General features: G+C 46.6%; 1 protein-coding gene across 1 annotated transcript; it reads left to right on the forward strand.

Moving 5' to 3' along the window:
- Nucleotides 1–1,665: 1,665 nt before the first annotated feature.
- On the forward strand, nt 1,666–17,604 carry LOC142784770 (solute carrier family 41 member 1-like). The gene is made up of 5 exons (XM_075883270.1): nt 1,666–1,774; nt 4,847–4,982; nt 5,836–5,909; nt 10,029–10,309; nt 16,732–17,604. The coding sequence occupies exons 1-5, from the start codon at nt 1,666–1,668 to the stop codon at nt 16,999–17,001; spliced, it is 870 nt and encodes a 289-aa protein (XP_075739385.1). The 3' UTR covers nt 17,002–17,604.
- The last annotated feature ends 3,924 nt before the right edge of the window (nt 17,605–21,528 follow it).

The raw sequence follows: 21,528 nt of genomic DNA on the forward strand, positions 1-21,528 counted from the left end.
TGCTGGAGCTGAGTCTGAGAGGTCACGTCAACATACGTAGCCGGCATACCCGCTGCAAAGGATGGAGGTCGTGCGGCAGCTTCGGCGTAAGTCATTGGGGCGGGCGCTTGAACGACTGGAGGCGGCCTGGCGACCACTTGGGCGTAACTGGGGGGTACAGGAGCCGGAATCTGTTGTGGATGGTACGCAGGCATGACCTCCGCTATTTCCTGCTCAATCGCTCGGCGGATGGGGGGGGAAATGGTAGTGGCCGATTGTTGAGCAGCCGGTGGGTGGGCAAAGGGCAGGAGAGAGAACTGCCGTGCGATTTCCTCACGTATGAAGGACTTGAGGTCTGCCAGCAGTGCCACCTGGTCACAGCTCGCCTCCAAGCCTGCAAGCCCTGCATCTCGTGATGTGGAGCGACGGGTCATCGAACGCTGCCGGCGGAGCTCCTCGTAGCTCTGGCACAGCGTGATGACCTCAGCTACTGTGCCTGGGTTTTTGGCAAGCAGCATCGTGAAGGCATCATCGGCAATGCCCTTCATGACGTTCCGGATCTTGTCTGATTCGGACATGCTGTCGTTGGATTTCTTGCATAGGTCCAGGACGTCCTCAATGTAACTGGTGAATGATTCACCAGCCTGCTGAGCGCCTTCGCGTAAGCGCTGCTCGGCTTGCAGCTTACGAACGGCAGGGCGGCCAAAAACGTTGGTGATAGCAGTCTTAAAATCGGACCAGGTTGCGAAATCAGCCGCGTGGTTGTTATACCACATGACGGCCACAACCGCGAGGTAGAAAACCAGGTTGCCGAGTTTACCTGCCTCGTCCCAATGATTGGGGACGCTGACGCGTTCGTACATGGCGAGCCAGTCCTCGACGTCGGTGCCATCCACGCCGGTGAAGACAGGTGGGTCGCGGATGCGGGGGACACCGGAACATGGCGTCGGCGCAGGAGGAAGCGTTTGCTGGGCGGCGTCTTGTTGCATGGTTGAAGGCACGGTACGGGATCTAAGCTCCAAGGGCATCGAATGTGAACCGATGATGTTTGAAGGGCACAGCACTCTCCACCAAAATGTTAAGGCGTTTATTAGCCAGTCCACAGTGAGCAAGCACAAAGCACAATGGCGACAGTCACGGCCAAGCACGGGCTCTCAGCGCGAGCGACATCCCTTTTGGGTAGACCCGCTAGAAGGCACCTGAGAGTTCCACCGATTTCAGTGTTCGGAAGCTTCTTTACAATATATATATATATATATATATATATATATATATATATATATAACCGAACTTTTACTAGAATGTTTTTTTTCTGAAAATAAACTTAGCACGTGCATTTGACAGTGTGAGCTCAACTACATATCACTGAACAAATGAAAAAAAACGTTGAATACCTGTAGGGAAAGCTTTTTGTTTTAGAAATATTGCTTCGCAAGGGTGCAGGGTTACGTCAATCACACGACATAGAGATTCCCTTCACTGATTTTTAATAAACTCATCCGAGCACAGTAGTTACTTGAACAAGGAAATGTCAACAACGGCTCGCTTCAGTCACATTGTTTGCAAATGAAATATTTACGAAAATTCATCTACATGCTGCCCTATGAAATATATCAAGCTGATGTACCGTACTCTGAAAGAGCACTTTTTCAATTCCTGTTTTTTTTTGTTCACGCAGGCTTCGTCATGTCCACGGTCGTGGTGCTGTCCACCAAGTGCGAGAAAAACCCGGACAACATCGCGCCGGCCATCGCGGCTTCGTTCGGCGACCTGACCACGCTGTTCCTGCTCACCGGCTAGTCGTCTTTAATGCTGTACCATCCGTGTGCGTCTTTGCCACGGTCACTTTAAATGCGAAGCATTTCTTAGCGAAACTCGGTGACTTTGAGCATATCTATCTATCTATCTATCTATCTGTCTATCTATCTATCTATCTATTTATCTATCTATCTATCTATCTATCTATCTATCTATCTATCTATCTATCTATCTATCTATCTATCTAGCCATCTACGACATTTAGCTCTCCTGGCCGTTTTGAGTATCGATACCAAACTTGGTATTGCATAACATGACTATAAGAAGAACTTATCTGAATAGCCATGACATGAAAATCATATAATGTGTGTCATGAATATCAGGATTTACATTTCATGGTCCTGCAGCTCTTGCGGTGGTTTCGTTCACATGGCTTCTTGCAAAACTGGTATGGCATGACATGATTGCATGGCAAACACAAGGGACAGGCCCTAACTTGAAAACATATGTGTGTCATGTAACAACATGACTATATACCACGCTCATGATGCCAGAGTGAAGGCGCCAATACATTTCGACGCGAAGCGGTGCGCGTGCTCTCTGGCGTTCATTTCGTCGCGTCACGCCGGCGTTGCCACGCCAGGCACTGGTGCTGCCATATGCTCGCAGGCACGCATTGCGTTGTATCGCTTTGACGCATGTGCGTTTCAGCGTGTTCGGCATCCCTCCGTCACAAAAAGAGGGAGACGCAGTGTTTTCTAGATAACGCATCGGCACGAAATGCAGCATGCCGCATTTTACACCGGTTGCCATCGGGCTGCACTGACGGACGCTGATCGCGCCGGTCGCGTGGCGTCAGACTATAGATGGTGGTAAAAAACATTTATTTCAGAAAAAGTCTATCTAGAGAGTGCCGACGTGGCCCATCGGCGTGCTAGAGTGGCCAGACCCTATTTCTGGACGCCAGTGGAGCTGGAAGCTGCCCGTGCGCGCTCCACCAAGGAGCGTTGCGCAGCCAAGGTAGAGCAGCCGAGCAGGTGCTCCTCCCAAGCCTCTTTAGTTGGGATAAGAAAAGGGGATGAAAAAGGGACGTCATCAATTGGGCACGATGCTACGACGTGAAAGGTGTCGGCGAGGACATGACAGGTCGAGCAGGTGTCATTGATTTCCGGCAAAAATTGCCTGGCGACCGCCGGACTGATAAAGGTGTTCGTCTGCAGGCGGCGTAGCAGTCGTTCGTCCGTTTTCTCCAAACCGCGTGCGGGGTCCGGGTTGAGGCGGCGCGAAGCCCGGAAATGAGCCAAAATTTCGCGAAAGCGGGTCAGGTTGGTATTGCCAGATTCCGTCTCGGGACATGGAGGGGCAACGGGCCGGACAGGAGAAGCGCGGGCAGCGGCATTTGCCGCCTCGTTGCCGGGCAGGCCCGAGTGGCCTGGGGTGCAGACTATACGAATGGGATGAGGGTTAAAGCGCCAAGAGGCTGCCTGTAGTAGGCTAGCCGCCAGCGGGGCAATGGAACCCTGAAGGTACTGAAAACAGGCCGAGCGCGAGTCCGTCAGGATGGTGCGTGAGGCAGGGTGAGAGGCGGCCAAAGCTATGGCAACCTCTTCAGCGTGCGTTACTGTGTCTGCTCGAAAGGAGAGGCCATAAACGTGTTTGCCCTCTGTGATCACGGCAGCCGTAAAGTACCCGAGGGGGAGGGACCCGAGACATCCTCGTAGAAAACACCAGGACGATCGGAGTGTCGCGTACGAAGGGCCGCGGCGCGTGCTAGTCTACGGCCGGGATGAAGGTCGGGGTTCATATTACGGGGTAGAGGTTCCACCCATAGCTTTTGACGCCAGAGCTCTGGTATTGGCTGCAGAGGGTCTTAGTCAGATATCGGGTTAAGGCCAAGTCTGTGTAGAAGACGGCGCCCTGAAGGCGTCTGCGACAGTCGATTGATTTGGTTAACGCGATGAGCATCGCGCATCTCTGCAAAGGTGTTGTGTACCTCCAGTGCCGCGAATCGGCTGTTGGAAGTTAGGCTATAGATCGCTCGCGTTTTTCTAACGTAGCGTCGCTGTACCCATCGGGTTCGCGTCAATGCTACAATGGAGTATAATGGGCCCTTCATGATGCGCTCGCGGTCGTTTTGCTAGCTCTACCTATACCAAATTTGGTGTTACGTGACGTCAATGAATGACAAAATATATGACTGGTCTAAACATAATAATCCTGACCGGCGTGTCATGTAAGAGCATCACAACCTACCACGCTCATAGCGTGCTCACCACCGTTTCGCTAGCTCCACATATACTAAATTTGGTATCCTGTGACGTCAATAGATGACGAAGGTAAACGACACATCCAAACATGATAGTCATGACACGGAAGTCATAGAAGGCATCATTTGCCTTCAACTCGTCACGTTGTGCTGATTTCAAAGTGACATATTAACCTTTCTTATTCATGCTTCGCATTTCATCAATTCCCCTTGTACGTAGGATCGGCCAACTTTTATCAGCAATGTAACGACCAGGTCTTGCAAAAGTATTGTAAAGCCTGTTGATATGCGTTCTTGTGCAAGTTACACTACGCTTGTTCACTGCGCACACGCTTACGTGCTTGCCGCCGTGCTTCAGGTGTTCGAATAAGTTTCGGGCCCACTTGCTATAAGAATAGTTGATATCAATTGATCACAATGTTTACTATACTGACACCATTGGTGCTGATGGTGCAAGTTGTGATATTATACGCGTAGGCTTCAGACACAAGTGCGACCGCTCTGTGCTAAGTTTTGCGTTCGTTCAGAACACGAGCTGTGGGTGGATTGGGCCACTTGACGTTGATAGTATATAATTAAAAGTGCCAGAGCTAGTAGACAAGAAAGTGTTGCAAACAAAGGCCAGCAGTTATTCACTAAAAGCTGTGTGCATCAGTTGCGCATAACTTCAAAAGTCTTGCCGTATCAATATTACTGATTTTATCTACGTACAATACAGCTTTCTTTTATCTCTTTTTATTGTGTGCTCCCTTCTGTTCATGCGCGGTTGCACCACGAGGCAGCACCGACTGACCCAACTTCCCACACCTCTGGATACAATATGCGCTTGACGACCATACGCAGATCTGGCGCCGCTTGTGATCGCGTTGTGCCTGCTCCTGCTTCCAATGTGGATAGTTCTCGCCCGACGCAACACCGTCTCCCGGGAAGTGCTGCGCATCGGGTGGCTGCCAATTATTATCGCACTCACGGTCTCGAGGTAAGTGAGCAGAGAACGCACCCATTGCTCATTAGGAAAGCGAGTGTCACACTCGAAGCTTTTGAGTTAATTCAGGTGAAATATCTTCCCGTAATCTAGGTCTAAATCGGCTTTCCTTGCTGTTACTTTTGCTATTCTGTCTACCAACGCCATTGCATAGCATTGGTAGCAGGCCCTACTGCGGAGTTCTAGTTGCTGAGTAAATCAGCTGCTGACTGGCAGGTCGTGGGATCGATTGCCGGCTACGGTGGCTGCATTGTCGGTGGAGCCGAAAATGCAGAAGGCCCACGTGCTGATATTTGTATGCACGTAAAAGAACCCCAGGTGGTGGATATTTTTTGAGTCCTCCCCTGCAGAGTCTCTAATAATCATATGGTGGTTTTTGGGCTCTGGATACCACATATTGTTCAAGCATTTGCAGCAGTCTCTAGGTTATTCTGTACGAATCCATTTTATGGGTTCATTCTATGTTGTTTTGTTCTCTATTTCTTTTTAGGTATTGTATGTAGCAATTTAATGTGTCTTCTACCTGCAATGATGTGGCATTCGATAAAAAAATTGTTAATAAATGAATAAACCCAGAAATAACTAAACAAAACGGGTAAACAATAAAAGCACAATAAACGAAAGTAAATAAAAGTAAAAGCAGTCCACATTTCAGATATTCAACATTTGCTTTGTCACCTCTAATACTGTGTTGTAAACAAGGATGATTGAATAGAATTTCGTAATAGCAATGTGAATTATTCTAAGAGGCTCCAAGTTTAATTACCTGACAATTTTTAAAGCTCTTCGTACGAAACCTCCTTAATGGAAGTTGCTAGCAACATTTATTGCCAATGGGTTTTTGCAGCTTCGGTGGGTACATCCTGGATTACGCAGTCTTCGCTTATCCGCCAATCGCCCTGCACCTGTCTGCAGTAAATGGTGAGTCAGGCTATTCAAACACTGGAATCCACCACATTCTACGCGATGTCTTTAAACAACTACTTTCGCAGCCGTGTACGAGGCTGCACCATAGGTTCGGGGCTTCAATGGAAACTCTCTCCCGGTGATAACTTGAGAGGGAAATAATTGAATAAATAAATGGCGAATATGTAGTGCGTCTTGTATTTTTACAATATGCCAGCCAGATGTGCCAGGTCTAGCCCTTCGCTGCCATCTCCAGCTCTTGCCCATCGCCAAGCTTCGGCATGTTCTATGCGGTTATGGGGGAGATAGCCCATCATGTAGCGCCTCACTACGCAAATCATACGAAATAGGGAGTTTTAGTGCTGAATACGCAAGCTCTTGGGGCGTCGCGGGCTTGGGAACGCGCGGCGTTGCGTACCCATCCCATACCCAACTGGAATGCCTTATAGAGGCGCACACGCAAACGCAAGCAGCACGAAGGTCACACGCGGTCGCAGCGCCATAGCGTTGTGTCGCGTAAGTATTATTGAATTATTTTTATGATTTAAAATGTTAAATGAAACATACTTAGTGAACAGGACACTTTTTGTATCATGCACAGTATCCTGGTAGACGCAAAAAGTATAAAAAGCAAGGTTACTGTAACGACAGTGTCGACATCTTGTGACACTTGTGCAACCACAGCCATGAACATGTTAGCTTACGCGTAATATTTTTGAGGTGAAAAGAATAAAAAGGTTACTCAATTGTAATATTGTCGCTGCGCAGTTTTTGTGCCAGATGTACAATGCACAATGTTTATGCAATAACAATGTTGGGATTGTCTGTTTCACTATGGGCCTGATAGATGGCGTCACCTATTCAGCTGGTCAGGGGTCTGGCATAATTTTAGTTTTTATGTTCCAGGCCATTCTAACTTTGGTAAGCTGGCTGAAACCGTGTAATCGCTATAAGTGCTCGCACTTTGGCTTACTTTAACTCGATGGCTAGAGTATCCGCAGCACGAATACGGTGAGTTCTTGCGAAGGCGGCCGATCCATGCCGTCCGACATTTCGCGCCTTTGTGCCATGCTATTTATTTAGCGGCTAGCCACTATAATATTTGTGCTTAAAACTTAGAAGTCAAAGTGGTGGCTCTGGCCAGCCTCGGCTTTGCTCGCCTTGAAGGTAACATGATGCACCAGCATGTGCGCCGGGGCAGCTTATCTCTGCTAACAGGCCAGTGGTGGCAGCGTTGTTTATGGCCGCGCGGACGCTTGGCCCCATCGCCCCAGCGGTCTTGCGACGCATCTGTTTGTTTAGTGCTGGGTACCCAAGTGGCTTGCGTACCCAGGACGTTGGGGCGGCGGTATTGCGCATGCGTGAACCCCCAAACAGATGTGTCGCAAGATCGCTGGGGCGATGCGTCCGTGCTGCCATAAACAACGTTGTCACCAATGGCCTCCCACCGGAGATAACTTGCCCTGGCGCATCATGTTATCCGTGATGTAACTCACCTTTAGGGCGAGCCAAGCCGAGACTGACCAGAGCCACTAGCTTGACACAATTATTATAGCACAAAGGCGCTAAATCTTGGTCAGCATGGATCGGCCGCCTTCTAAGATGCCGCCTACGGTGAAGCAGCGCAAGTTTTCACTTCACGCCCCAGGTGGACATTTTTCTGTTGCGTGAGGTACTGGCGGTAGATCAATAGTGATTAAATTGTTTCAGCCAGATTACCAAAGCTAGAATGCGCTAGTACATAGAAGCCAAAAACGTGCGAGCCCCCAACCAGCTTAAAAGGTGGCGCCATCTAGCGTGGGGCATAGTGAAGTAGGCAATCACATAACTGTTACTGCAGAAACATTGTGCATTGTACGTCTCGTGCAAAAACGCCAGCAGCATGATTACACTAGAGTTACTTTTTCAATCATTTTCAGCTCTAAAAAAATTACGCGTAAGCCAACGTGTTTGAGACTGTGGTTGGATGAAGTGTCACAAGATGTCGACACCATCGTTACAGTAACCTTACATTTTTTATCCTTTTGCATATACCAGGATACTGTACACGATGAAAAAGTATCGTGATTTTGTCGCATCGGCGATCCAAAAATATGTAAGTTAAATGCAGTTAGCATCACCATTTATGGTTCGCGAAAACGTAAAGACATACATGTTTACGTACGTACGTAAACATCTAAGTATGAGGAGCTGAAAACGTTGGAAGACACGCGTTTCGGTAACGCGGTAAATGCAAACCGGTATCCGGTAACACGTTAAAGTAAAGAAGTATACGTACAAAGTAAAATTTACACAAACTTAAAAGTTACACCATTGCTCTGTTGTCGCGTTTGTCGGACTACGACCGGCCATCCGGATTGCTTGGCTTCGACGGTGCCGGCTTCAGTTGCAACTACGGCAAACACAAAAAAAAATGTTTTAGTGCTGAAAGCTGTCAAAATAATTAAAAATAATTTATTGAAAGTAATTCACTCCATTTACCTATGCACGTCAAATTTACCACTTTAAATTGTAAAAAATAATTAAAACATACTTACGTGACCGGACGCTATGTTGCAACGAGCGCGTGTGACCTTCGTGCGGCACGCGTTTGCGTGCGCGCAACCGTGGCGCCAACTAAAAGGCATTCCAGTTGGGCATGGGTTGGGTACGCAACGCCGCGCGCTCCCAAGCCCGCAACGCCCTAAGAGAATGCGTACCCAGCACTAAAACTCTCTATTGTTTTGTTCGGTTGTGTACAAATCCCGGGGTGGTGTCTTACATTCCTGGTGTTCACAATGTTGGCGCTTACGCTGCTTCTGTAAATGCTACGGTGTTCTGAGGTAGCATGTCGGCGTTCATGGCGCATTGTAAGCAAACAAAGGGGAAGCATCATTACGAGACTACTTCATGCACTGACTTGAAGAGTACCATGAGGTGGCATCGGCAAGTTTCTGAGCCACAAACCTAGGAGCAATAACAAATATGATAGAAATATAATATTCGAGACATAAAGGTGTCCACTATACCTACGAGGAAAAGTGCTTGAACGCACGTGTGGCGCCAGCAGCTGCACGTGTGGCGACACACCACGAACATTCTCCGAACTAAGGTAAACCGATGGCTTCCGTTGAGGTGCGCGCATTTGCACTGCCTATAAAAGAAAAGAAGGAGGCATTGGCCATTCCTTCCTTCATAGAATAGGCTTTTACCCGAAAGGTAAACTTATCTTGACAGAGGTATCTAAACATTTACTGCGCATTTCCACAACAGGGAAGGAATGAAGGCGGCAGCAGCTAATTTAGGTTAACTTGAAGAATGGCATGCAGCTCAAAACTTGCCGCGCGCTGCTCAAGCAGAACAGGCGTACGAAACGAACATACAACAGGACGAGCACCAACTAAGAACTGCGTACTAGCTTCTCACTAGCTGCTCAGACACAAAGTAACACGCACAAAATGAACGCTCAAGTATACACAGGACCAGTAAGAATCAGCAGCTCTCACATTTGTTGCTTCTTAATTTTTGAGCAGTGCACTCCTTTCGTAAAGACGGCCACTGCAGTGAGCGAATCGGCATTTGTGCTCTCCGTAACTTCAACAGAAACTAGCGGTGAAACGTTTAAACCACCCGCATCAAGGTCACGCCTGCACGAGCGGCAATTAACGTATTGCAGAGGCGTGCTCACTCGTGCAGACCATAAGAACACATTCAGAGGAAGAGCGATGACTTCTAAAGTAATATCTAAAGCGCACATTTCTCGCTATCTCGCCAGTTATTAAATGTGAACACGCTGAAGTGCCACCGAGCTATGATCACCGTCAACAGAAAATAACGTACACAAATAGCTCACCATTAGTGTGCTGATTAATGCGCGTTCCGTGTTACAGTCGCTTCACTCCGCATATTGCGGAGCTATATATAGGTGTCATAGGTGTGACTAGTGGTGACTGAACAATTTATTCTTTTCTTCGAATTTTTCTTGGTCATCTGTGTGTGTATGTTTCACAACGTATTACCCTCGATAGAAAGGCGTGAGTAGAGCGGTGGTGTACCCCAGCGTAAAACATTTACGTGTAAGAAGTTCATTTCGGATCGCGATTGAACCAACCGTGAAATACTATTCTCCGCGTGTCTGATGGTTACCGATTGCAGCGCTGGGCGGCAACCTGGCGGCCGTGTTTAGCTGCAGCTTGTCCAGCTACCTGAACCGGCTGACGCCACTGGGAGACATACCGTTCGGGGAACACGTCTGCGTGGGGCCCCTACAGATGTACTACCAGGGTGGGGAGATGGCCAACGTTGCCTACGTGCTCGTCGGCGTCGTGGTGCCCGGCCAGACGCTGTTCGCCGTGCTCTCTAGGATTCTGCACTTCGGCAAGGTCTCCATGACCATCACCTTCTTCGCAGCCTATTGTGGTGCATCGCTAGGGCAGGTGTGTCCCCACCGACCATGTTGCGTAATTACGAAACGCGAAGGATTCACTTATTGTTTAGACACAGGAGGAAAAACATGAGTATTCCGCACGCAACCATCAGGGCTACGAACAGCGCTGACAAACGCTCCCAGGTGTCGACGCACAAATACACCCGATATAGTAGACAGGAGGACAACTGCTGCTTTAGTTCAAATCGTTAGCATTGGACGCCTTATTCGATGGCTGAAGCTGCGGTCTCGGCGGGGCCCGTAGGAAGGAAGAAAAAAGGAGGGAGCATCATCACACGAGTGAAGCCCACCGTGTCGGCCCAACAAATGATCAAAATGCCAGAGCATGCGGTGGGATTTAATGACTTCGGTGGCGTTTCATTTTTGAACCTCCTGCGTGGGCCGGCTGGTGTGCACCGAACAAAAGGGTTTAGAATTAAATCTGCCGCGTGCTATACTCCCCAGTGCGCCGCAGTATCGGCAAGGATCGTTGTGTACTTGATCTTGGCGTGAAATGTCTAATGCTGGGCAGACACTGGTGGCTTCAAAACCGGTCGGCTTTGCAAAGGTGGCTCAATTACGTCATCCTTTCTTCTCGTATATGCCATTTAAAATTCTTTCTTTCAACTGATCAAAGGTCAATTCAAGATCGACACGCCGCGCCTTCAATATTTGTCAGGTTATGATACCAGACACAGGAACTCACTAGCTGCAACTGTATTCACGACACGTTCCTAATTCTTTCTTTCCTAGAATTCACTGTAGCCCCGCCGCGGTGGCCTAGTTGCTAAGGTACTCGGCTGCTAACCTGCAGGTCGCGGGATCAAATCCCGGCTGGGGCGGCTGCATTTCCGATGGAGGCAGAATTGTTGTAGGCCCGTTTGCTCAGATTTGGGTACACGTTAAAGAACCCCAGGTGGTCGAAATTTCCGGAGCCCTCCACTACGCCGTCTCTCATAAGCATAAGGTGGTTTTGGGACGTTAAACCCCACATATCAATCAGTATTAACGGTAGTGGATTGGAACAAATAGCCCGGTAAAAGGTTGACGCAAGGTTAACTCTCGCAATTTGAATCTCACCTTCGGTTGGAAGCAATTGTTTTCTCTGGCTAGAATAATTTTGTATGTTTCTTTTTTCTCTTTCACCTCGTGCTAACTCGTCTGTTAGAGCCTAAGAATGCTGGACTAACGCTTATTGCCCTTTAGTTTTGTTTATAAAAGCACACGTGCTAACGAAACCAGTCTTTCCCGTGTTATCTTTTTTAACTTGATGCACCTTTATAATGTACCAAGCTGCCAACATCGTGTACCTGATCACAGTATCAATCAATCAGAAAATAAGTAAATAAATATACAGATGTATACTTAAATAAATGTGTAAATAAAAATAAATATTGAACTGGCAAGCCTATGTTCCAATTAAGGAAAAAAAGTACAGATAACTATCACCAAGTGGAACTATAAGTTGCAATAAAACTGAAGCGTAGACATGTACGGAATCACTTTTTATTGTATCCGGTGCTGGTTAAGTTCAGCCCGGCGAAGAATTGCGCAGCCTAAGCACCAACAATAAGACGTGCTTTCAGAGAGAATCAAACCATGGCTTTGACTCACTTTGACCCTCCACGAGTCGTTGGCGTCATCTATTTGAGAAACTCGTAATTGCACTGTAGAGCGCCAAAAGGTGAATGGTTGCATCCGCTTTTCTGTGTTCGCTGATTGAGTTTTATATAACTACTGCCCATGTGCAGCTAGAGGGGTTTTTTTGCATGACTATATTGTTATCTTTTGTGTTCGTAATTTTCAGTTCAGTATTTCCCGCGGTAACGGCCCCTGTAGCTATACATTAACTTTGTTAGTAAATTTCATGTTTTCAGACAGTTAAATGTATTACGGAGAAAGATATTATGAGAGCACAAGGGCCTTCGTGCCGTAATTGTTCGTCGCCGGTGTCCGTATTCGCAAGCGTGCGTTGTGGAGAAAAAGAAATAAGCGAAGTAAACAAAAACTCCGAGGCCCGACTGGGATCCGAAACCGGGTCCCCTGCCTGCCAGCCCAGTATTTTGCCACTAAGCTACACCGGTGCTTTGAACCTCGTGCGTGAAACTTCGTTGCATATTAACACTAGGCAACTTTCATGTCGAGAAAAGAATCGCGTTATTATAAGTAATAAAGTGTTCCAGAACAGCAAAAAAACAACCTGGCATCACACATTGCTAATTGCGTTATAACCAATAATGGCATAGTAAATGCCTTCCTGCCACAAAAAATTGGTATTTATGGCATAATCAATACCCTACGAGTGTGCTCGTAGCAGTTACACAATGCATAAATAAAAAGAAGTCTTCGGAAATTCCGCTCTGACTGCTTTCGCGGTGACAGTGCTGCATGGCCCGCGCAGGCTTGGTGCTTTTTGTCCTTGAACAAGAAGTCACGGTGAGGTGCTTTAACTGCCCACCGGTAAGCATGACGCTTTAAGCCCAGCCTGAGGCATGTGCACTAGGGATGGAGGATGTGGGGATTCACTTTAGCTGTCAGTTTGTCACGAGTCAGTTCATTATTATTATCATTATTATTATTATTATTAATATTATTATTATTATTATTATTATTATTATTATTATTATTATATTTGTTGTTGTTGTTCTTAGGGAGGTTTGGCGTTCAGAAATCATATGAGTGCGAGAAGCGACGCGGATGCCTCCTAGATAGACGCTTCAAGAGACAAATTGCATGCAACACTGCACCAGCAGAATAAAAAGAAAGGCGAGAAAAACAAAAAAAGAATACTCGCTAGTGACATTCACCCTGTTTATATTCTAAGTATCCGGATCATATATTCTATAAGGTAACCTAGAATTTCTTGATCTAAGCACGTTGTTTTCTAGCCGTTCAAAATTTTCCCGAGGCTCTGCTTATTATGTTCGGCCTTCACCCTTTAGAGGCCCTTTATGGAGGTATATAAAGTAAGAGCTCAGAATTAGGGTGCAGTAGTGCTAATTGAAAGCAATGAATACGTAAAAATGCCAACAAGAAGGTACAGAGGTAGGTTATGACATGCATAAGCAAGAGGCTATTTTTAGGCAAACGCTGCTCTCTCACAATGTATTACGAAATCAACTCTTTTTTTTAGTGAAGTGGCGATACCTAAAATGCCGCGAGAGTCATGAGTTTATTGTATTAAAAAGGGTGGCTAGAAATGCTGTGAAAAACACGGGGAAAATTCTTAGGTAAAGGTATATTTCTTAAGTGGACGTTATTACTCTATCACATTCCTAAGTCGCAAATATTTCTTGTCTGTCGATATTGTCTATTTTATGGTCAGTACACCAAACTAACTACACTAATCGGCCAACAAGGCGTTTTAGAGACTGTTTAGACGCTTTTAGTAATAGCAGCTGTCCTGAGTCCCACCACGGTGGTCTATTAATTATTGTGTTCGAGTGTCAGCAGCAGGTCTCGCGATCCTATCCCCTCTGCATCGGCCCCATTTCCGATTGAGCTGGAAAAGCTATAGGCCAATGTACTTAATCTAGGTGGACGTTGAAGAAGCACTAGAGATTCGAATTTATAATAATAAAAATTTGAACGATCTCTCCGAACGGAATCCTGAAAGGGTGCGAAGCATCAGCGTTGCGCACGTGTGGCGTGAGGGATTGAAAGGCGCTAACGCGGGTGCTGTGGTGGGTGCTGTGGTGGGCGCTGGAAGATTCGTTTGAAGTGATGGCTGGCGTGTGTCTAGTCGTTTCTTCGCAGTGGACACGGGCGCTGGACCGGAGCAGGCGCGCGTTTCGCCTTGATGATCGCCGCCTTGTGATCGGTGAAGTGCACGCTGAGAGGTTCCTGCAGACATTCTGCGTCGCAGTTGGCTAAGGCCAGATCGATGCGCATTCCTTTTATTGTGGTGGGTGATTTCCGTTCTGCCGACACGCACTTACACGCAAGTCTAGCATGTAATTGACCAGCCATTCGTGTCTTCTCCGCTGAAGAAAACGTTGAAGTCTCCCGCGTCTATAAGAGGTGCACATCGACACGCCTCGCTTCAATGGGTCAGGGTCTCCTCCAGACAGCGCTGAACCTGCTCCTTCGGCAGGTCGGGAGTGACGTACAGCACGAAGATAGAGACGTCACCGATGCGCACGGCAACGCACTCGGAGCAGTATAGTGTCTTTGAGAAGGTACTGATTGTTCTTACATGTCGCCTTCTGTTCACCCGGCGGAGCCTGGCGCTGGCGGGTGGGTGCTTACGTGGAGGGCGCATGGCACTTTCGAGAAGTTTCCAAACGACGACAACGTCGAGGATTCATCAGCGTTGGCGTTCCGCTCTCGGTGCTTCCACTTGGCTTCTTCGCTCGCGTTTCGTCGGCGTTGCCTACGCGTTGAAGACGCTTGCGCTTGGCTTTCCTGGCTTGCGTCTCGTCGGTGTTACCCACGCGCTGTCTCCATTCTCGCACTCGCATCTCGTCAGTTTCATTGATCTTTCACCTCCGACGCTTGAATTCGGCTTCCCTGGCCCGCGCCTCATCGATGTTCCAGGCGCGACGTCGCTGTTCGCGTGCGCGATCAGCTCTGCTAACCCTCGCAATGCCGAACAACACCCGGGCTTGGCCAAATCACTTCGGCGCATCTTCCGGCGGGCGAAGCAGCTAGTTTTCTGGTGTCCTCTCTATCGCAGACAAACGGGCTGAAAGAGTGTTCACTATACTCGGCGACAACTTTCTGTGCCAGCACAGCCAAGGATACGAAGCCCACGCACGCCCTTTTTTACTACGTTTCTGCTGTAGCGCGCTGTAGTGCCTTTGTTTCGGCTTACTTCGTCAAATAGTCTGTGGCTGCTAAGGTCCACTTGTTGCCGGCAGATTTCAGCGGAAAGGGCCCCAGTAAATCTATTCTTATCTGATCGAACGCCACACTAGGTGGTTCGATTGTTTAAAGAAGCCAATGGGCTTCAGTGGCGGGGATTTTTGGCGTTGACAATCCTGGCAGATTTTCTCGCATCACTTAACGGATGCGTAAAGCTTAGGTTAGTATTACGCTTGTCGAGCGAGAGTTCGAGAGGAACCAAAATGACCAGATGTGGGCTCATCGTGGCAGGCGATAAGGATGTCGTCACGCATGTCAGTTGGCACGACAAGAAGATAAGTTCTCTCAATGCCGTTGGAGTTTTTCTAATACAGAGCCCCATCTCGCAGGCAGTATGATGACAGACTTCGAGAAATACAATGAGGTATGGAAAAGTTACGTCTTTCAAGTTTTCAATAACTGTTTGTATTTTGTCTCCCGCGTGCTGTCGTGTAATCAGATCGTTTGTAGTAAGCGTAGTTGTAGTACTACCGTCGTCTTCGGTGTCGTGGGCCACAAACTTAGACAGGGGCGTGGGACAACGAATTCGTATCTTTGTGCTTGCGGCCCGATTTGATAGTGATCGTGAAATTGAATTTCTGAAGACGAGGATGCCATCGTGCCAGTCGCCCACACGGGTCCTGTAGGTTGGCTAACGAGCACAACGAATGATGGTCGTTTACTACCTTGAAGTGGCGTTCATGATGGTAAGACCTAAATTTAATCGTGGCCCATACAACAGCGAGGCGCCCTTTTTCTGACGTGGAGTAGTTTACGTCAGCGCGAGAAAAAGTTTTATCACTTGCTCCGTGCCCTCTTGTAGTTGGACGAGGTCAATACCAAGACTCATGTTACTGGCGTCAATAGGACTCTCAGTATCAGCATCTCGGTCAAAGTTAGCGAGGACTCGCGGTGTCTGCAAACGCTCCCGTAGTTCAGGGAAAGCTGCATCCTGTTCCTCTTTCCAGATGAATTACATGTCTTGCATGTCTGGCAAACAGGTGCCGGTACTCGTTACTGAAATCAGCCAAATTATATTTGTTTGGGCATAACGTCCCCAAACCACTGTACGAATATGCGAGAGACCGTAGAGCGTGGCTCCGGAAATTTCTACCGCCTGAGGTTCTTGAACGTTCAACTAAATCTAAGCACTTTGGCCTCAAACAAGGGCTTCAAGCACATGAGCCTCCGTCGCATATACGACCACATGGGCTGGGGATTTGATACCATGATAATATGTGGGGTTTATGGCCCCAAACACAATATGTATACGAAAGGCGCCGTAGTAGATGGCTCCGGATATATAAACCACCTGAGGTTCTTTAGCGTGCACCCAAACCTTGAGCACACGGGCCTACAGAACTTTTGGCTCCACCGAAAATGCAGCCACCGGAATCGGGATTCAATCCTACGACCTGCGAGTCAGCAGCCGAATGCCTTAGCAACTAGCCCACCTTAACGGGTGGTGGTGTCAGAATTTCTGAAGCTCTGTACTACGACATGCCTAATAATTATGTCGTGGCTTTAACACGTGCGACTGTGACTAGTAATATTATGCCAGAGCAACCAACACTTACTCGAATTGTGCAGGTTCTGGTATTGCTGTACCTGGCACGCCTCATCGTGTACCACCTATGGAACTGGGGCATCGACCCGGACAACGCGGCCATCCCCTGCCTGACGGGCTGCGGCGACTTCCTTGGCACGGGGTTTCTCACCATGGCATACGCGTTGCTCTACTACATGGGCGACAAATCGGCTGTTCGAGAAGAAGAGCTGCGCTCTTACGTGCACGTGGCCACTCATATCACTGCGCATGCGTCTTCTACGCCAAGTTACGGCAACTCCACGTTGTCCTAGCGATGCCACGTACTTTGCTCCGGTAGAGTGGAGCAGGCGCAGTTGCAGTGGTCAGTGCACCTTGTGCGCTTTTATATGTTATGACAAGTCTACTTTCTTATTTTATTTTTTATTGTTTTTAAGGTTATTATGCTTTTATTTTTATTACGTCAATGATATTTGCAAAAATGAAAATTTGCCGATCCTTCAGTTCTGTTTACTATGTGCGTGTATGCATGTACACGTCGCAAAGGTCAAGTATGCTTCGACAACGTACTGATATCATGATGTCACCTACGTTAAGACGTAAAATTGTGTGTTGAGCAAGTTATATGGGTTGACCGTGCGATATTTTTAATAAACGCCACACTATGTCTTCTTTTTCTCATTTTTACTTGTGATGGTACATTTTTCGAGCACTGTATAGTATCGAACATGAATATTTATAAGACGCTTTGGGATACATACCAGTGATCAATCCTTGGTTAGATAAAAGCTACCACCTGAGGCGTAACTAGTGCTTGTCTGTGTGATGCGCAACTAGTGCAACACATATATTATCTGCTGCATCAAATATGAGAGCAAAAGTGAATGGCAGCTAAGCTCGAAGTCAACAAATATAAGTTCAAGACGAAGGAACATGTAAAACATAGTCGTTCTTTCGTTATACAATAAAAAATGGCACATTGCCTTCACAGCATTTTTCGGGGAAAAATTCCGGCAGATTTTACGTACGCTGGGAATTCATGTTATGAGAAGCATGCGGAGGGAAGGAGATAGCGGTTCAATTTGTTCACTGAGTGAATCGTTACAAAATAGGGATAACGATATGTTCAAATATATTACATGCAGACATGTTGAACCATCGCACATGCTACCCATAACCAGTTTACAGCTGTGTAACGTTGGCAAGTCAACTTGGGTATTAACAACACCAAAAGACATTAGCTGATATGTAGTGTTTGTGCTTGCGAGGATGGTGGCAATGGCTAGTTCTTCATACACTAACTTCAGTGGATGGCACCTAAGTTTTAAAAAGAGGCTAACCAGACGTAACGCCTGTTTTATACGAGAACGTATAAAATGTCTATAGAGTTAGATATGCAGCACTGGAACAACAATTGACCTTTCAGCAACATTACGCCTTCGCACGTTCATTTCCAATGCAATTCCGAGACCTGTCGTGGCTGTGCAGTAGAATATCTGATTTTATACAGGATAGCTCTGTTCGATTCAAACTGACACCCTAATAGTTTCTGACTGCATTAGCTGGGCCCACACTGGCAATGTCACTTCATCTTAACACTCTCAAATTTAAATTGCCCACATTCTTGCATTCAACATTAAAATGCGCACAAAAAGTTCTTCCTTCAGAAAACTTGTGAGAAAACTCTACTTTTAATTTTCGGGTAGAGTTCGTTTAAAATATAAATGAATAAAGTTTTGTTAGGCACATAACGTTATTAGTAATAATTGTAAATAATCATTTATTATTGCATATTTATTTCACTAACTTTTTATACTAAGTCAAGTCTGCGATAACTGCTTATCACGACACCTATAGTAGCGTCATTCAGGTATTATATTCAATATATACAAAATATGATACAGCAGGCTACATGGTTAAATTAACACAATAACTACATAGTTAAATTATCAATCTGTGCTCCTACCGTCCTTATTTAGATATAAGCTATTACCTGAGGCGTAACTAGTGCTTGTCTTTATACGCATTCCCGAACGCAACAAGCAACACGTCAGTTCGGGGTTTGTCGCCAGCATGAAGTAATTTCGTTTGAAAAGCGACGAAATACGACAATGCTACCTCTGAAACAATGAAGGCGCTATGAGATAACTTCAAGTGAATAGAGTAAGAAATGTATGTTGTTGGGTAGAAACACTGAAGCTAGGCCTGAAATTAAAAACAAAATAGTGAAGATAGCTTGAGCGAAAATGTTGTCGTTTTTATAGGGGCATAGATGGAAAAGAGCTTCAAATAAATTTTTCACCCGTGTTCTTTTGGTATGAAAACGAGAAAGATCTGCTTCGTTGCACAAGAGATTCAGAGAAAAAACTGCAGGCTCTAACGGGCACATAAACGTTCCTTGAAAGAAACCTGAGATGACCGCTGTTCATGAAGGACAAAAATAAAAGCAGGAGACAAATGCGTTTGAAGGTTTCAAGCTTTTCTCTTGCGCGAAGCTGACATAAACGCAGAGAAAATTCAAGGAGCACGAACGGGGCTACAAGAACGTTATTTCGAAACGAGTCTGGAAGCTCGTTTGGAGAAATAGAAGGCCCATAGGGCGAAATGTGAAAGGGCTCATGAGACGAAGAGAACACCGATGAAAACAAGAAGGTATATGCACGAGTAACAATCAGAAGCGTTGTAGGAACTGAATCTTGGTCACTCGCATTTCATCGTACGGGCTGCTGTTGCAACATGCGCAATGCCACAATTCTAATAAATATGTGCTTGAAAAAGTTTGAACGGAATGCTTGATGAAAGCTTTTAGCCCATGGCTAAATTGTGTCCCTGGTGACAAAAAATCTTTCCGTCTCATATTTCGAGATTTCATAAAACGGCCCGCATGTCCCCTTTTACTTCCTTTCCTTTACGCAGGTATTGTTTTTAATGAGGTGTACGGCACAGTCGTATCGAAGTATAAACGTGATGCGCTCGAAGATTGGGCCCTGAGGCGAAACACTTGAAAGTCCTAAGGTTCCCCTATACGCACTTTTTATGGTAAGTCGGAGCAGAATTCATTCTCCACTCGATGTATATTTGATTTTTACAGTGAAGTTTATAATTTTTCAAGTAAAGTTCTTACACTTCCTTTCTTAACGAATTTATTCGCCGTGCATAACGTCTCATTGCATGAAGTTTTCGCTCCAGTTGGTTTATATTTGAGGTTATTTGAAGTGTCACTGCATTCTTAACAAGTCTCACCATTTCTTGAATTTCTCGTGGATACAAGAATAATTCATTGCGCTTTCCTGGACTATAAGAAATGGAAATTGAGGCATAGCAGAATGTGTACAATATATCATAATATATTTTAAAAAGCAAGTTCTAGGTATGAATGGATCGCATAGAAAAAGATGCTTTTCCGACACGACCTATTTTATACCAGCAGATGAGGCAAGACCATCTGGAGAAGAGTTAACAACACACACACACCCACACAAACACACACACACGCACACGCACACACACACACACACACACACACACAAACACACACACACACATACAAACACACACACACACACACACACATGCGCGCGCGCACGCACACACACACGCACGCACACACACACACGCGCACACGCGCGCACACACACACACACGCACGCAGGCAGGCACTCACACACACACACCTCTTTCCTGTACCTTTCTCGCTGTAGATGCATTCTGCCAAGTGTATTTTTATATTCAAGGGGTTTTGTAACCGTTACACCTTTTTTCTGATATCCGCATGCATCCCGCATTGCTATTTTAGTTTCGTCAGGGTATCTCCTAATTATTAGGAACACACGTGCCATGAATAAAGGTGCCAAATTCTACAAGGATTGTTAACGTAGACTTGTTGGTATATGCGAGACATTGAATAAACAACAGTACAACGGGATATCAAAAGAAGAAACAATAGCAAGGGCTGACTGACAACGAGTCTTACGTGACCGCAACGATATATGAATTCATGGATGAACGAAGAAACTATAAAGACCAGCAGATACGTGAAGACAGCATTCACCACTCCAGATAATCATGTTCTTTCTTCAGTAGCGCTACTTATATTATGCTAAATGATCACTCCTTGCGATCCTTATTCAGAGAATCTATAATCCACTGCAGCGAAACAAAACTTGATTTTGTGTGTCTGCGCTTCATCTCGTGCTTGTGTTTGCTATGCCCGTTGTTGGGCTGTTCCCGAAGAATAACTTATATGTCCAATACACGACCGACTGCTTGAGCTACGTGTGAACTTTAAAAAAAATGGCCCTGTATATACATGTTGCACAGCAAATGTCATCAAAATACGATAGGCTTGCGTTTGGAGAGAGATTACGAAACGTTTATTTCATGTTCTGCGCCAAAAAATCGGTGAATGGTATTCCGGAGGGGCTGCGTCAGAGTGCTTTTAGCGTGCAGCGGAGGCGAATGAGCACATAAAGTCATCTCACGCGCCCCGCCGCGGTGGTATAGTTGGTAAGGTACTCGGCTGCTGACCCGCAGGTCGCGGGTTCAAATCCCGGCTGCGGCGGCTGCATTTCTGATGGAGGCGGAAATGTTGTAGGCCCGTGTGCCCAGATTTGGGTGCACGTTAAAGAACCCCAGGTGGCCGAAATTTCCGGAGCCCTCCACTACGGCGTCTCTCATAATAATATGGTGGTTTTGGGACGTTAAACCCCACATATCAATCAAAGGCATGTCACGCGTGAGACATGAGCGCTACCTGGCAGTTATCTTGGAAAACGCAGCGCATGACTGTCTCGGAGGCGATAAGGTTTAGAAAGCGAGGCGGTGGGTCGGTGCCACCACCA

The sequence above is a fragment of the Rhipicephalus microplus genome, unplaced genomic scaffold, assembly GCF_043290135.1.
Source record: "Rhipicephalus microplus isolate Deutch F79 unplaced genomic scaffold, USDA_Rmic scaffold_15, whole genome shotgun sequence".
NCBI lineage: Eukaryota > Metazoa > Arthropoda > Arachnida > Ixodida > Ixodidae > Rhipicephalus > Rhipicephalus microplus.

Excerpts from the sequence above, each read along its gene's own strand:
- LOC142784770 (XM_075883270.1), top strand. The coding sequence starts at position 1,666 with ATGTCCACGGTCGTGGTGCTGTCCACCAAGTGCGAGAAAAACCCGGAC. Across the intron at positions 5,910-10,028 it reads GCACCTGTCTGCAGTAAATG|CGCTGGGCGGCAACCTGGCG; the intron begins GTGAGTCAGGCT and ends TACCGATTGCAG. Across the intron at positions 10,310-16,731 it reads GTGGTGCATCGCTAGGGCAG|GTTCTGGTATTGCTGTACCT; the intron begins GTGTGTCCCCAC and ends CGAATTGTGCAG.